Source organism: Cupressus sempervirens, chromosome 2, assembly GCF_028749045.1.
Source record: "Cupressus sempervirens isolate cs-2001-9-10 chromosome 2, ASM2874904v1, whole genome shotgun sequence".
In the NCBI taxonomy this organism is placed as follows: Eukaryota; Viridiplantae; Streptophyta; class Pinopsida; order Cupressales; family Cupressaceae; genus Cupressus; species Cupressus sempervirens.
In genome coordinates, this window is record NC_143119.1 from 479275134 (window position 1) to 479293084 (window position 17951).

Sequence of the window (17951 nt, forward strand, 5' to 3'; positions counted from 1 at the left end):
TTTGTTAATAACAAGCAAGTATTTTACCAATTACTTTGTAATATGGTATCAAAGCCAATACTTAAATTTTTTTGAAAAATCTATAATTTCTTTCAAAATTATTTGCTCAGATTTTTCAAAATTGTGTCTATTTTTTTCTCAAAAAATCGGTATAGGGTTTTCGTAGCCGAGAAAAATTCTTCTTCGCAACTAGGTTTTTTGGCTTAGTGAATGCAAAATCGTGGCATCAACGACATAAAATCGCGGCAACAAATCAAGCCTAGTCTGCACGCGATCTTGGTTTGCACATGATTTGATCTCAATCTCCATGAACATGTTGAGTCTGCTCACTCTTAGTTCCTAGAAATCACATTTTTTATGACATTTTTTAAAAACAAAAAACGGGTCTGTCGTTTTTCTTGCAAGTCTACATTTTTTTTGAGTTCTTCACAACTCAACAACTATCTCTGTTAACAAGTTCTCTGTGACAGACAAACCAGTCATTTTCTACCTGCAAACTCCTTTTTTTTTTGCAAATTCGAGCTTTCATGGTTGTCGACTGTGTTTTTTGTGCCTCAATTTTTGAGCCAACAGATCAAAAAAATAACATATTCTTTTTAGGTTTTTCAAGCTCTCTTCTGGGTCACTCTCCGAATTTTTTGGGTCTGCCATTTTTTTGCCTCAAAGAACGTGCCTTCATAGAATTTCATGTTTTTCATTGAAAAATGTGCCATGGCATCTCTGAAAAACATTTTGCTTGAGCACAACTCCAAGTTCAATGGTCAAAATTATGGCACTTGGAAGCAACGGATCATTGCAATTTTTGAATATTAGAACACTGATCAACTTGTTCTGGTTGTTACGAAGCGTCTAACTATTCCTGGTCCTGATCAAGATACATGGGATTTGAATAATCGAGAGGTGGTGATGCTTTTCAAATCATCCGTGGTTGATGATCAACTTTCTCAGAGTCCATCCGACAAGATAGCTATCGAGATTTGGACACATCTCAAAGGTCTTCATGAGACTTCAGACAAAAACAAAGCTTTCTTTTTGAAAAACACTCTGTTTTCTGTTTTCATGGATGAGTGCACCTCGCTCCAGGCACACTTGAATCAAATTCAGGAAATCCGTGATCAGTTGCTTGCCATCGGTCGCAAGATGGAGGAAGAGGATATTGTGGTTATCACTCTTCGGAGGTTACCAAAGTCCTATGAGTATTTTATTGAGACTCTCAACATCACGTCTTCTGGTGTTGATTTGAAGTTCATTGATCTCTGCACATTGCTACTTCAGCAAGATCGGCGGAAACAATAGTTCGATAGCAGCTCCAGCTCCATAGAGAAAACCTTTGCTGCTTAATCCTTTCAGAAGGATAAAGGCAAGTTTCAACAACCATCTCAGCAAAAGTCGTCTGCCCCAGCATCAGATGGTTCTCGTAAGAAGCACATGCAATGCAACTACTGCCACAACTTTGGACACATGAAGGTTGAATATCGGAAACGCTTAGTTGCACAGTCTAAGCAATCAGGTTCGCAGCCCAACGTGAACAGTTCAGAGCACATTGAGTAGGTGGAATTTTCCTTTTACGCCTTCATGGCTGAAAGACCTATAGATCATGTCAAGTCGTCTTCCTAGTACATTGATTTAGGTGCCTCTTGTCATTTCATTCACCGCAGACATTGGTTTACTAAATACCAGCCTTATTCTGATTCTGTTATTTTTGGTGGTGGAGAAGAGTACATGGTTGTCAGCAAAGGCAATATTCATATTCAATTTGTTGGGAGGAATCTCCTATTCCTTGATGTGTACTACATTTCAGGGATGGAACTAAATCTACTCTTAGTCAATTAGTTGCTTCGATATTTGTAACAATTGCTATTCTCGGGTCTTAATTAACAACTAACATATCCAAGAATTACAAATATTACTTTATTTTCATAGGAAGATAGTTATGTCAATCATGTTCATGTGAATGAGATTTACGGTTAAAATCAATTAAACAAAATTTCATAACTAAGAATTGAAAACACCATCAATGAATTTACTATGGAAATTAAAATCTACATACTATGGAATTCGAGATTGAAATCAATCTAGGGATGCTTCTACAACCATCTAGGTTAGTCCACAAATACCACTATAACATTATCAAATGAGGACTACCATCCAATACCACTATATCAAAATCAAATTATCATTATCATTAAATACCACTATATCAATTAGGGCATCACATACCACTGTATCAATTAGGGCATCGATTACCATTGGATCTTTTAGGGCATCAGTTATCACTGTATCATTCAGGGCATCAATTACCATTGGATCATTTAGGGCATTAGATAGCATTGTATCATTTGGGGCTTCAGATACCATTGTATCATTCCTTTCCTTTCGATTTGCTAAACTGTGGCATTAACATAAGATTATAAAATATGCTCATAATCATTATTCTTATATATATAAAACTAAAATAACAATCCTATAGATATATTCCATATTTGGTTAAAAGATCAACCGATCTAATTGGTTGCCAATTATATTGACGATAAAAATTGTTTTTATTTTAAGAAATAATTGTAACGATGATACAATTCAATTAATCTTACCTTCTACTTGAATATTCATCATAAAAGTAAAATTACCTGTTTCCAACAAACGTTTGAATGCATAGCTTATCGTTATCTGTTACACATTTGACAACTTGTGGAGAGGTGAAACATTGTCAGGGGCTTAACCACCCAGTCTCGGACCACAACTTATCCCCACACAATCTCTAACGAGAAAGACCCTCCCTACCCAGAACAAACATGGTACATCTTGTCATCCACTGAGCATCCTAGTATCTAATCACACCACTCATCTTGACAACAGGAGAATACAATAAACATGATCATGCATGAGCTATTAAATGATATTATTCCAGATTTAATATATCATATCTAACTTTTATTTCTATGTCACTAGCAGATTTCATGTCACCTCTTCAGCTTTTCCATGGCTATGCAGCCGGTGAATCCTAGGTGCTCAGATCTTAGAGCAATTGGCTCTGTTTGTTGATTCTCAACTAATCCATGATTCATATATATATATATATATTCCAGCTTATCACAATCGGTGATTTGAGAAAAATATTCTTAAAGATTGCAAAAATTATTGTTGAACTCTATCTCCATTGGCATAATGATTCATCGGTTCATATTATGGTTACTTCGCTTTCACTTGCCATGATCAAATCTACTTTAAAGAGGATCAATTCTGTAATATCAAACAAGATATTATCATGATAAATACTGTAACTTACCTGTTATGTAATTCAATGTCATTGCACCATTTGATTCAAGAAAATCAAATTGAAGTATTGGATTCGGGTATTCCACATAACCTAGATTAATTCGGAAATGATGTCTTGCTGGACACTCAGCTTCTTGCCACACCTTTACTTGTAAAATATCAAACGCAGTCCCAACATAAGAGTGCTCATGATTTGTGGTTGATAACATGGAGAAGCTGGGAACTTGAATCATATGGAAGTCGGGTGCATGAAAAATATATATAGGATGCTTGGAAAGAAATAAAAGTCAGGTGTCTGGATCTTGCTAAACAATCTTGTATTTGCTCTCAGGCATACCCACAGTATATAAATATCACTTCAATCCTCAACAAAGAAGAACACATACGACAGACTTGTAATCAAGAAGGCGCTGCTATAAACTGCAGAGATTCTGATTGTAATTTGCAGGGATTCAGATGGTGAATGGAAGCCAGAAAGTGAGCAGGGAAGAGCGGAAATAAGGAAGTCGAGAATGATAATTGGTTCCCCCATCTCTCCCGACTCATAATATAAATATTAAAGGTTAAGGGCTCTTTGGCTTCCGTAACTTAAAGAATATTTGTCAAATAAGAAGGCTTGTGTTTAATCAGTTACAAACAAGGAAAAGAATAAAAGATGGAAAAATAGTTGGAAGGTTATAATTCGAATATTATTATAATTTACATTTATATATGTACATGTGAATATATTGGTGAGATGACATTGTTTTATTTTAAGAAAATAATATAATGGTGTCACTTCATTTTTATATCTATAGGTACGTACATATTTATATATTATAATAATATGGTGAAAGATCATATTAAATTCTTTGAGGTACGCATTATATTTTAATTAAGTTATTAAATTATTTTATGTTTTAAATTATTTATTTAATAGCTCATTCGGTTTCATCAATTGTATCCTGATGTTCAAGTCGCTAGGTCCTCAACCCATTTCCCTAATGATGGTGATGCCCTGTGCCTAATTCTTTTCTGACAATGCTTCCACCCGTTTGACATGCTTCCTACAAGGAAATTCTCCGCAATAAACATATTATCATAACAAGTTATAAATAATCATAACGGCTAACCGCCTTTTCAATTCCATGAATTTGTGATAAATAATCAACTAGCATGTTATCTTCTGATGAAATTATAACAACTAACCATCTTACCATTTCATAGGATTATAACAAATTTAATTGTCAACTAACTTCATGTGAACCTCAACAGCTATTATTTTAAATTAGGTCAAAAATTGGGATGTAACATACCATTCCCCTTGTGTTTCATTGTCCTCGATAAACTTGAAATTATAACGAACATTATAAAGGAGTATTAAAAATTGGAATGTAACGTACCGTTCCCCTTTGTGTTTCATCATCCTCGATGATCTCTGCAATCTTAGACACTAAAAGAATATTCCAAATACAAGATGTATATATAGTATCATGATATCATTTCTTTTCAAAATTGGATCAAAATCTAAATCACGATCAAAACTCAAGGTCTATTTTTACTTCACTGTTTCCAGAAAGATGCTTGCATGATATCATAAAATTTAACACTTACTCACCTGAGTTCACTTTACTGTACTTGTGATCACCTCAGTATCACTTGAGTTGATTATATTGTAGGATATTCTATTTCATATTCCTGTCATATTCATGTAGACACTCACCATATCATTAGTTCGATTTCTCCATATTGATATCTTCATATAAGAGAATTTCTAGGGTCAATAACTGAGAGTAAAATAAGTATTCAAAATTGGAATTCTTCAACTAGCAAGTTCTAGATCATAACTTGATCACATAATTTAAGTCACTCATACATACCGTCTGGCATATGGTACTTGTTAATGAATAAATCATCCTTTATAGATCACCTAAAGAAGGTTAGTGAATCCATGTTTTTCCATTTATGTAACCTCGGCCTTCATGCCCATTTTATCACAATAACATTTCATTAGAATAATCATCTTGTGATAGTCTCCAAAACAATATACCACAGCTCAGTATGTAAAGTCAACATCGCATGTGTATTATACATGTATAGCAGTGTGTCAAAGGGTAAAAACATGATATACTATGCAAGATCATCACACATCTAATCAAGATCATAAGCATTTGAAACAATTTCTCATGAGTAGCTCATCATTCACTTGTAAATATTTGGAAGTTTATCTTTTCCATTGCGTGACCTAGGTTTTATGCCCCTCTTGTCAGTGTAATGTTTTAAGGAAAACTCAAGTCAAACAAAAGCTTACATCTATAAATAAGCATTGATATTTTCAAGTATGCAAGTGTGTTTACTCCATACTAGAGTACAAAATGACCTTGTCATTTAATCAACATCAGAAAGGATTATCATTCAAAATCATGGTTCACAATTTTTTTTAATTTTTCCTTCAGTTCAAGTCAAAAATAGATAACAAAATATTACTACCATTATGAACATGAATATAATTGCATAAAGTAAATGCTAGGAACATTCAATTGAAAAGATATATTTAGCCATCATCAGGGTTTTAGATAACATCTCATCAAGGCTATAGGAGTTGGTTTGGATTGTGCAAGCCTCTGCATTTGGACTCATTTTAATCTTATCCTCGAGATAAGGCACTCGTACCATTTTGGTCCTGCCCCAAGCATCCTAGTGTTAGAGTGTTTGCTTAGTAACAATCAAGGTTGAGGATACACCTCCACCAACCCATCATTCTGTCAGCTGGCACCACTGACCTCTTAGTGATCCATTTTAGGCAAGCATGCCTTTATTCTACATTGGCCAAGGATTTAAATGGGCAAATGAAAAGTCCGATCACCACTGCTCGACTTGCCAATCATGTCATTTTCTTAGTTTTGTTTCATCTTTATGATATTGCAATTTATCCATTTGTCCATTTCATCTCAGCCCTTCCCCGGCTATTCTGGGTGATTCCCCGGTGTGATTTTCCATTTTGATTATAAAATATCCAGTTATGTAAAATAAATTTTTTCAACATTACATTCTTAGTTTATCAAAAAACAGTGTTGGACCCAAGGTTTCAGCGTTGAACCCAACGCTCTGATACCATAAACAACCGCTTTTCCTGGGTCTTAATTAACAACTAACATATCCAAGAATTACAGATATTACTTCATTTTCATAGAAAGACAGTAATGTCAATCATGTTCATGTGAATGAGATTTACGGTTAAAATCATTTAAACAAAATTTCATAACTAAGAATTGAAAACACCATCACTGCATTTACTATGGAAATTAAAATCTACATACCATGGAATTCGAGATCGAAACCAATCTAGGGATGCTTCTGCAACCACCCAGGTTAGTCCACAAATACCACTATAACATTATCAAATGATGACTACCATCTAATACCACTATATCAAAATCAAATGACGATTACCATTAAATACCACTATATCAATTAGGGTATCACATACCACTGTATCAATTAGGGCATCGAGTACCATTGGATCTTTTAGGGCATTAGATGCCACTGTATCACTTAGGGCTTTAGATACCACTACATCATTTAGGGCATCAGATACCTTTGTATCACTTAGGGTTTCAAATACCACTGTATCATTTAGGGCATCAATTATTATTGGATCATTTAGGGCATTAGATAGCACTGTATCATTTAGAGCTTCAGATACCATTGTATCATTCATTTCCTTCCGTTTCGCTAAACTATGACATTAACATAAGATTAGAAGATATGCTCATAATCATTATTTTTATATATGAAAAACTGAAATAACAATCCTATAGATATATTCCATATTCAGCTAGAAAATCAACTGATTTAACTGGTTGCCAATTATATTGACGATAAGAATTGTTTTCATTTTAAGAAATAACTGTAACGATGATACAACTTAATTAATCTTATCTTTTTCTTGAATATAGATCATAAAAGTAAAATTACCTGTTTCCAACAAACGTTTGAATACATAGCTTATCTTTATCTGATGCACATTTGACAACTTGTGGAGAGGAGAAACATTGTCAGGGGCCTAACCACCCAACCTCGGCCCACAACTTATCCTCAACAATCTCTAACGAGAAAGACCGTCCCTACCTAGAACAGACATGGTACATCTTGTCATCCACTGAACATCCTGGTATCTAATCACACCACTTGTCTTGACTACAAGAGAATACAATAAACATGATCATGCATGAGTTATTAAATGATATTATTTCAAATTTAATGTATCATATCTAACTTTTATTTTTATGTCATTAGCAAATTTCATGTCACCTCTTCACCTTTTCCATGGCTATGCATTCAGTGAATCCTAGGTGCTCGGATCTCAAAGCAATCGGCTGTTTGTTGATTCTCAACTGATTCATGATTGATATATACATATATTCCAGCGTATCACAATCTGTGATTTGAGAAAAATATTGTTAAAGATTGCAGAAATTATTGTTTAACTCTTATCTCCATTGGCATAATGATTCATGTGTTCATATTATGGTTACTTGGCTTTCTCTTGCCATGATCAAATCTACTTTAAAGAGGATCAATTCTGTAATATCAAACAGGATATTATCATGATAAATACTATAATTTACTATTATGTAATTTGATGTCATTGCCCCATTTGTTTCAAGAAAATCGAATTGAAATATTGGATTCGGGTATTTCACATAACCTAGATTAATCGGAAATGATGTCTTGCTGGACACTCAGCTTCTTGCCACACCTTTACTTACAAAATATCAAATGTAGTCCCAACATAAGAGTGCTCACAATTTGTGGTTGATAACATGGAGAAGCCGAGAACTTGAATCTTGTGGAAGTCAAGTGCATGAAAAATATATATAGGATGCTTGGAAAGAAATAAAAGTCGGGTGTTTGGATCTTGCTAAACGATCTTGTATTTTCTCTTCTTCCATTTTTCCTTCAAGCGTACCCACAATATATAAATATCACTTCAATCCTCAACAAAGAAGAACACATACGACAGACTTGTAATCAAGAAGGGCGCTGCTATAAACTGCAGAGATTCCGATTGTAATTTGCAGGGATTCGGATGGTGAATGGAAGCCGGAAAGTGAGCAGGGAAGAGCGGAAATAAGGAAGGAAATTGGGAATGATAATTAGTCCCCCGTCTCTCCCGACTCATAATATAAATATTAAAGGTTAAGGGCTCTTTGGCTTTCATAACTTAAAGAATATTTGTCCAATAAAAACGCCAAGAGTTTAATCGGTTACAAACAAGGAAAAGAATAAAAGATGGAAAAAGAGTTGGAAGGTTATAATTTGAATATTATTATAATTTATATTTATATACGTATATGTAAATATATTGGTGAGATGACATCGTTTTATTATAAGAAAATAATATAGTGGTGCGACTTCATTTTTATGTCTATATGTACGTACATATTTATATATTATAATAATATGGTGAAAGATCATATTAAATTCTTTGAGGTACGCATTATATTTTAATTAAGTTATTAAATTATTTATTTAATAGCTCATGCGGTTTCATCGATTGTATCTTAATGTTCAAGTCGCTAGGTCCTCAACCCATTTGCCTAGTGATGGTGATGCCCTGTGCCTAATTCTTTTCTGACAATGCTTCCACTCTTTAACGTGTTTCCTATAAGGAAATTCTCCGCAATTAAATCATATTATCATAACAAGTTATTAATTATCGTAACGGCTAACCGCCTTTTCATTTCCATGAATTTGTGATAAATAATCAACTAGCATGTTATCTTTAGATGAAATTATAACGACTAATCATCTTACTATTTCACAGGATTATAACAAATCTAATTGTCAACAAACTTCATGTGAATCTCAATAGCTATATTTTAAATTAAGTCAACAATTGGGATGTAACAACATTCTCCATACTTGGATGTCACCTTCAGTTCACATTAGTGCACCATTACTGGTCGGGCAACTTAGTCTACTCTTGCAGTGGGTCTTGAGGATCATGGTCTTTTCAGACTTACTAATTCTGGTGATTCTCGGGACTTAGCTATGGCTGCTCGGTCTTTTGTTAGCATACTTTGGTATCAATGATATGGGCACTTAAATGTACATTATCTCTTACAACTTGCTCGAGATGAGTTTGTTCTTGGATTGTTAGAGATTCAAACTCAACAACTTGGAGTTTGTGATGCATGTTAGGCTGGGAAGCAACATCACACACCTTTCACTAGTGGCGATTCATGGTGAGCTTCTTAGGTAATTTAGCTTGTTCATGTCGATATCTGCGGCCCTATGGCCACTCCTTTTGTTCTTGGGTCTAGGTATTTTTTGTTGTTTGTTGATGATTTCAGTAGAAAAATGTTGGTGTATTTCCTTAAAATGAAATCAGATGCATTTTTTATATTTCAAAAGTTTAAACCTTTAGTTGAAAAAGAGTCTTGGAAATCTATTATTACTATTAGATTAGACAATGGGGGGGAATTTTGTTCTAATGTTTTCTCTAGCTTCTTGGATACACATGGCATCAAACACCAATTGACCACACTCCACACGCCACAAGTAAACAATGTAGTTGAACTTGGGAACCAGACAATCGCTGAGATGACTCCATCCATGCTCGAACACAGACATGTTCCGAAGAAGTTTTGGGCAAAAGCAGTTAACACTACAGTTTATCTGTTGAACTGGTCATCCACAGTGGTAGTCAAAAGTAAAACTCCGGAAGAGGCCTGGTCGGGTCGTAAGCCCATAATCACCCCTGAGGGTTTTTGACTCCATTGCTTTTGTTTGGATCCCTAATACGTCACTCACCAAGTTGGATGCCAAGAGTTAGAAACTCATGCTTGCTGGATACAACAGCTTTCACAAAGCCTACCGCTTGATCAATGTTAAGACATCTTGTCTCATCTACAGTCTTGATGTAGTCTTTGATGAGTAGCGAGGACCTTTCATGCCTGTTTCTCTTGTTTCTGATCCCACAGACCAGCCTATGAAGGCTCGTGATATGGGAGTTCGGCTTCCATTATGTCCACTTGATGGGAGGGCTCCAGTAGCTCTTGCAACTCCAATTATACCAACGATACCTGTACAAACACCTCTGGCTTCTCCTACAGGATCACCTCGATTTGTAGATGCTTCGCTTGAGTTTGATCCAGATTGCCTTCACAAAGTCTACCGCTTGATCAATGTTAAGACAACTCGTCTCATCTACAATCTTGATGTAGTCTTTGATGAGCAACGAGGACCTTTCATGCCTATTTCTCTTGTTTCTGATCCCGCAGACCAGCCTATGAAGGCTCGTGATATGGGAGTTCGACTTCCATTAAGTCCACTTGATAGGAGGGCTCCAGTAGCTCTTGCAACTCCAGTTATACCAATGATACCTGTACAAACACCTCCGGCTTCTCCTACAGGATCACCTCGATTTGTAGATGCTTCGCTTGAGTTTGATCCAGATTCTTTGATGAGGAACCTGATCACCAAGCATCTTCGGATACTAATGTTGGTCATTCTCCTCTCCGGCCTAAGTGATGGGCTAAGACACTTGCTGATCTTCGTGATGATGAGCTCATTGATGGGAGAACTGCTCGGAAAAAGAGCAAACTTACAGAGTCTGTTAACTTTGCTCTCATGGCCAACATTCACAGTATGGTTGAAACTTGAAACTCAAACATATTCCGGGGCTAAAGGAATTCTAGAGTGGGAACAAACTGTGAAATTTGAACACCAGAGCCTGCTGAAAAACAACACTTGGGGTTCTTTTTGATCTTCCACAAGGGAAGAAACTCATTGGCTGCAAATGGTTTTACAAAATCAAATACAAATCGGATGGTACTTTGGATAAGTACAAAGCTCATTTAGTTGTGAAGGGCTTCTCTCAACATCACGGTATTGATTATGAGGAGACCTTTGCTCCAACTACAAAGATGAGCACCATCAGATTAGTCCTAGCCACGGTAGCACGGTTTTGCTGGAAGGTCCATCAGATCAATGTCAAGAGTGCTTTCTTGAATGGTGATCTTCATGAAGAGGTCTACATGACATAGCCTCCTAGTTTCAAGGTTGCTGGTAAAGACCATTAGGTTTTCAGATTGGTAAAAGCTCTCTATGGTTTGAAGGAAGCCCCTCTTGTATGGTACATAAAAATTGATAAGTACCTCAGTGATCAAGGCTTCAAGAGGAGTTCTTTAGACTCAAATCTGTACATCAAGACTACTGACAGTGATATTATCCTTCCGGTTATTTTTGTGGATGATTTGATCATCATTGGTAGTTCGGCATCTTTGATTCGGGGAATCAAACATAATTTATGCCAATCTTTTGATATGACTGACCTTAGGCTTGTGCATTATTGCTTAGGTGTTGAAGTTTGGCAACAGTCTTCTGGTATATTCATTTCTTAGTCCAAATATGCTAGGCCTTGTTAGAAAAATTCCGCATGCAGGATTGCAAGCCCGCATCTACACCTATGGAGAAAGGTCTCAAGTTATCCGCAAAGTCTGATTCTCCTTCCGTTGATGATACTACATACAGGTAACTAGTAGGCAACGTCATCTACTTCTTTGCTACTAGGCCTGATATTAGCTTCACAGTCAGCTATATCTCACGCTTTATGACAACTCCTAAGGCTGATTATTGGATGGCAGCCAAGTGTGTGCTTTGTTATGTGAAGGGCACTTTAGATTATGGACTTCTGTACTCTCAAAGTTCTAATCCTAAACTTAGTGGGTTCGTAGATTCAGATTGGGCAGGCTCTATTGATGATAAAAAGTCAACTTCTGGATATGTGTTTAGTTTGGGATAAGGTGCAATCACATGGACCAGTAAAAAGCAGCAAGCAGTTTCTCTCTCCTCTACAGAGGGACTATTAAGGCAGGATGTGAAGTTGTTTGGCTTCGTCGGATGCTTGGGGATATGCAGATTTTACCAGCAGGACTGACTACTCTGTTTGTTGATAATGAAGGCATTATCAAGTTAGCACGAAATCCAATCTTCCATGAACAAACCAAGCACATAGATGTTCACTATCATTACATACGACAACTGGTTGAAGACGAGACTATAGATTTGCAGTATGTTCCTATTATAGTTGGAAAACTCGCTGAGTTTACTAGCTTGGCGAGTTTTTCACCAGTTAACTCGCCGATTTAAAAACTCGGCGGACTGGTAAAAACTCGCTGAGTATTTGGCGAGTAATCGTGAAAAACTCGGCGAGTTTTTTCATAAAAACTCGTGATTTACTGGTGAGATTTTCGCTCGCGGCTTGTGACAGATTAAAGCAGCACCGAATGTGTTTTTTCTCATTCTTTCTTGTATTTGCATTGTTTAGAGCCTTGAGGAGTGAAGAGAAGAAGGTTTGGAGGCATTCTTGGCTGATTGCAAGTGATTCAAGGCGGATTTGAGTGGATTGTAGAGGATTCTAACCGATTTTAGAAGACAAATTTCTTTCCAGGTATGTTCACCTTATCATAGTTTGAAAATTTTTTATAGTTTTATAACAAATGTTCTTTTGTTTTTGTTACTGTTAACTTGTTTGTAAATGTTTTCAAATTATTTAAAATCATTTTGAATCATTTGAAACCCTAGCTTCTAAGGATATGGTTGAAGTTTGTTGTTTGCTAAGGATATGGTTGAAGTTTGAAGTTTGAAACTTTGAATCATTTGAAACCCTAGCTTCTAAGTTCTAACTTTGTTTATTCATTTTTCTATATATTTATGTGTAGGGCAGCAGTCAACCATTAAAAAAATGACAAACCCGCAAGAAGAGTGGCCACAAACACCATGCCCATCTGGATATATAGGCACTTGGCCTAAAAATGCAAGAGATAAGGCATGGCGGTATGCCTATGAAGCTCCAAATCCAAATGATATTGGGAAGGTGATATGCATTCCCTGTGAGAGAATTATTTCTGGAGGCATAAACCGCCTCAAATACCACCTTGCAGGCATAAAGAAACATGACTCAAATCCTTGTCTCAAGGTAATTGATGAAGAAAAAAGATTCATCCATGCCCTACTTGCAGCTGCTGAAGAGAAAAAATTGAATAGGGAGAGGGCAAAATTAGCTATGAGGGCAGCCATAGCTGAATCAGAAGGAGCTCCTTTTGATATGCAAGAGGAAGAAGAAGCACTTGAGAACATACCAGGATCTCTTCGTGGCCCACGGATCCGCAAACAAAATTTCTCATTTACCGGTTCTACTTCTTCTACATCTCCTACTTCTTCATCATCACCATCCGGATCCCCATTAGGGATAGGTGGTTATTTTGTGCCCAAGAACACACTTGGAGCACAACCATCATTAGAGGGCACTGCATGGTTTAAGAAGGTGCATGAGCAAATTGATATTGCAGCAGCTGATTTTTGGTTTTTCAACAATATCTCAATGAATGCCGCTGATAGTCCCTCTTGGGTCAATATGGTGAATGCAATGACAATATCAGGCAAAGGGTACAAGCCGCCTAATTGCAAGGATATGAGTGGAAGGTTAGTATTTTACTATTCAGTAATTGTAAATAATTGTGATTCACTTTAGTTCATTGTTATATTTTAAATCTTAATTGTTATAACTTATTTCCTAATTTTTTACTAACACTCACTTTATTTAATATTACACCTAAATTTTGTAGGTTGCTTGACAAAGTGGTTGGTAGGGCAACATTGTTGATAGAAGACCAAAAGAAAGAGTGGAAGAAGTATGGCTGCACCATTTTATCTGATGGGTGGACAGATGGAAGAAGTAGAACCATTATTAACTTCTTGATTGCTTGCAAAGATGATGTGGTGTTTTGGAAATCTGTCGATGCCTCCAACAAAGTGAAAAATGCAGCCACATTAGCTTTAATGTTAGAGAATGTTGTCATGGAGGTGGGAATAGAGAATGTGGTGCAAATAATCACAGATAATGCAGCAGCATATGTGGCAGCAGGTAGATTTAATTTTTTATATTTGAATCAATATGGATCATGAATGTAATGCTATGGATAATGGTATTATCCAATTTAGATTTGATGTAATTTGTAAATACTAAATATGGAAAGTTTGTTACTGATTATTGATTTTTTGCTAATCTTTTAGGTAGAATCCTCCAAGAGAGGCATCCCACACTTTTTTGGTCACCTTGTGCAGCACATGTCCTTGACCTTCTTTTGGAGGACATAGGAAAACTTGATTGGGTGAGTCCAATTGTGGAAGATGCTAGGCGAGTCACGAAATATATCTATAATCACCCATGGGTTCTCAGTTTGATGAGAAAAGCCACTAAAGGCAAAGATTTGATGAGACCTACTATGACAAGGTTTGCAACGGTCTTCTTGACGTTGCAAAGTATTCTTGACCACATATTGGCTTTGAAGCAAATGTTTGTGTGTGCTGATTGGGTTCCTTCACCTTACTCAAAGAAGCCCCAAGGAGAGGCTGTGGCACGAATAGTGTTTGATGATAGCTTTTTTGCAAAGGCTAAGGAGATTGTGGAGGTAACTTCATTATATTTTTAGTTTATTCAAGTTTCATTATCAATTCATAACTTACTATGTTATTAACTAATTTGTATTTTTCAAATTTCAAATGTAGATGTCTCTGCGCCTGGTTCTAGTCTTGCGCACATGTGATGGGCAGCAATCCCCAATGGGAGGTCTTTATGAGGCCATGGATAGGGCGAAAGAGGCTGTTAGAAGTTACTATCACGGGGATAGTCTCAGATTTGACCCCATTTGGGAAATAATTGATAGGAGGAGGAACAATATGCTCCACCAACCTATTCATGCAGCAGGCTACTTCTTCAATCCCAAATTCAGGTACTATGATAATTGATTGTCTTTGAAGTTGGGATTTTAATAAGTCTTTATTTTACTTTACTTTTTAAGGTTGTGTAGTAAGACTTGATATCATTTTCTATTTGTTTTAGGGCTGATGATTCCTACTCAGATCCTAATGGAGAGGTCATGGAAGGTCTCTCTAAATGCATTGAGAGAATGATATCAAGTGAAGAGGAGAGAGACCTTATTGTGACCGAACAACAAATCTATGTGGAATCAAGGGGTCCTTTGTTCTCTTCTATGCTAGCAAAGAGAGCAAGATCTACTCAAGCACCAGGTAAAGCGTCAAACTTAAAAAATTTTGCTAATTGATAAGTTGTGCTTCTGATTTTTTTTTATTGCTTTATAACTTTTTTAATTTTGTTTTGCAGATGCTTAGTGGGCAAGTTGGGGTGGCAATACCCCCAATTTAAGGAAATTTGCTCTTAGAGTCCTATCCCAACCTTGTAGCTCATCCCATTGTGGGCGCAATTGGAGCTTATTTGAGTCCAACCATACAAAGAAAAGAAACAGATTGACTCAAAAACGGCTTAATGACCTTGTTTATGTGCACTATAATCTTAAGTTGTGCATAAAAAAGGCACAACTCTTAGAACTACCTGGTCCGCTTGATCTAGATGAGATAGATCCTTATTCTGATTGGACAGCACAGGAGCCAAGTCCATTGTTTACACCAGATGAGATCGCTGATTTGGAGAGGCAGGCCATGGAGGGGGAGGCTAACATTGATTTTCAATTCACTATGGATGACATTGAGGATGAGGACGAGGATGATGATGATTCAGGCGAGGATCAGGCATTACCATTAGGAGGAGATGCATCCTCTTCTAGGATGCCGAGCCAGTCAGTAGGGACGTCGAGCGAGGGGGCACAGCCACAGAGTTCACAGTCACGCAGCTCACGCCCTATCCCAGTACGGGGCACTTCTTCTAGGACTAGACCCCCTCGCTTTCCTGCTAGTGCAAGTGGAAAGAGGAAGATGTGATTGACATTGTCACATTGTATTGATGTATTTAGACTTTTAGTATTTACTTCTAGTTTGACAGATTGAAACTATTTAGTAATTTACTATTTTGCTTCCTACCATGGACATTCTGTATGAGAATGCAATTTTGTACGCATTATGCATTTATATATATCTAAACTTCGTTTCTTTCTTTTGTATTGTCTTTAATTAACTTATTAGATGCATCTTCTTATTAAATTTTGCAAAATAAATATATTTTTAATTAAATTTCAGCGTTTTTTTAGGTTTCCAAGTTTTTCCTGAGTTTTTTTTTTAAATCGCCGAGTTTTTCCCGATTAAACTTTTGGGGGGCTTGGCGAGTTTTTGCATTTGGCGAGTTTTCCAACTATGGTTCCTATCACAAATCAGACTTTAGACATTCTCTCTTGGTCCTAAAAAGTTTATCAAATTCAGAGGACAACTTGGTATTCTAGATCGATTAACCATTAAGGGAGGGTATTACGATAATAGATAATCATCTATTATTAGTTAATGATAATCTATTGCAAATATCTAGTTAGCTTTAACTTTTTTTAGCTTTCTCTGTTAGAATAGAATGTTTCTATTCTTTATGATCATTTCCTAAGGAAACATCATTTTATTCTTTTGTATATAATGACTTTTTGGTCTCTTTTATATCAAGCAAGTATTTTACCAATTACTTCATAATAGGTTCACCAGATCCCTAAATGATATATCTGCATAAGCACCTCTAACTTGAATTCAGTTCTGAGGATACTTGGAAGCACACCCCTCAAACTTATCAGAATATACTGTGTGGGCAAAAACAGCCTACTTTGTAATGTGTGTCAACATGGACATGAAACAGTAGGAACAAAGCACAGGAAAAAAAAGATTTCTGGAGAAAATGCAGTTGTAGTTGATATGAATGATTGACACAAAATTATCAAAGCTGAAAACTCTGCATTAAAACCGATGAATATCTGACATAAGAATAATTGGAGAGCAGAATGAGGAAGAATTCATGTTGCAGAGGCATATAGAGGGAAAAAACGAGAGGGTTGCTAATAAAATAGGTAATTGTTTTGGTAAAAAATGCATTTACCAATGTTTTGAAAATCTCATGGTGTTTTGGGGAATTTTTTGATGGACATGGTGAGAAATGATATCTTACAATTTCTCGCAATGTTTTCCTGATAGATGCTTCTAAACTATAAATACTGTAGATAAAAATTTGATCTAATCATACCCTTGGTTGCCACATCCAATTAAAATTAATTGAGAGAAGAAAAATATTCTGAATCTCTTAGAAGGTGCTATCACCAATAATTTCTTGCCTTTAGAGCTTGTTAGGTTTTAGATAACTTGATTTTATGTTTTGGCATTAACTATATTCACTTTGTACATTTGGTATTAAACTCAGATTGCAATGAAACAAATGTGGTGAAAGCAAAATATGTTCTCATTCAATATTTAAAAAAATTATTAACTTGATTTCTAAAGTATTTGCTATGGATGTACATTATTTAAGCTTTCATACATTCTTGAGCCCTGCCATTTTTGACTTCAATACCAAAAGATTCTGTATAGCTTCTGATGTGATTCTAATCAAAAGTCTTCTTCTTTGAAATTTATGGTTTTTGTACAGAACACTTGATGATTGATTTATGTGAAAATAATAAATGGTTTCCTCAAGGCCTATGATATTCAACTCTAGGACTACATTTTATTTTTGCTTTCCTGTTAACTGTTATATCTTAAATGTTTCTTTTTCTGCGTAGGCTTTTTCCCAATAGGGATCCAAATACTTCTTTCTTTTCCGTGTCTATGCTAAACTAAGCTTTCTTTCCATTGAATCCTTTTATAAATCATTCCATCTCCAATTTGTATACTCTTTTCATATA

The 17951-nt window shown here is 35.9% G+C and overlaps 2 protein-coding genes across 3 annotated transcripts in view; both read left to right on the forward strand.

Annotated features, from left to right (window-relative positions):
- Positions 1–17951, forward strand: part of LUT2 (Lycopene beta/epsilon cyclase protein) — a 227188-nt gene that overhangs the window by 66733 nt on the left and 142504 nt on the right. The window lies entirely within an intron of this gene.
- LOC149573115 (uncharacterized) lies at positions 13818–16231 on the forward strand. Its single transcript, XM_089812116.1, has 5 exons — positions 13818–14191; positions 14341–14738; positions 14836–15059; positions 15170–15357; positions 15452–16231. The coding sequence occupies exons 1-5, from the start codon at positions 14107–14109 to the stop codon at positions 15457–15459; spliced, it is 903 nt and encodes a 300-aa protein (XP_089668242.1). The 5' UTR covers positions 13818–14106; the 3' UTR covers positions 15460–16231.

Excerpts from the sequence above, each read along its gene's own strand:
- LOC149573115 (XM_089812116.1), top strand. The coding sequence starts at position 14,107 with ATGTTAGAGAATGTTGTCATGGAGGTGGGAATAGAGAATGTGGTGCAA. Across the intron at positions 14,192-14,340 it reads AGCAGCATATGTGGCAGCAG|GTAGAATCCTCCAAGAGAGG; the intron begins GTAGATTTAATT and ends CTAATCTTTTAG. Across the intron at positions 15,060-15,169 it reads TTCTTCAATCCCAAATTCAG|GGCTGATGATTCCTACTCAG; the intron begins GTACTATGATAA and ends TATTTGTTTTAG.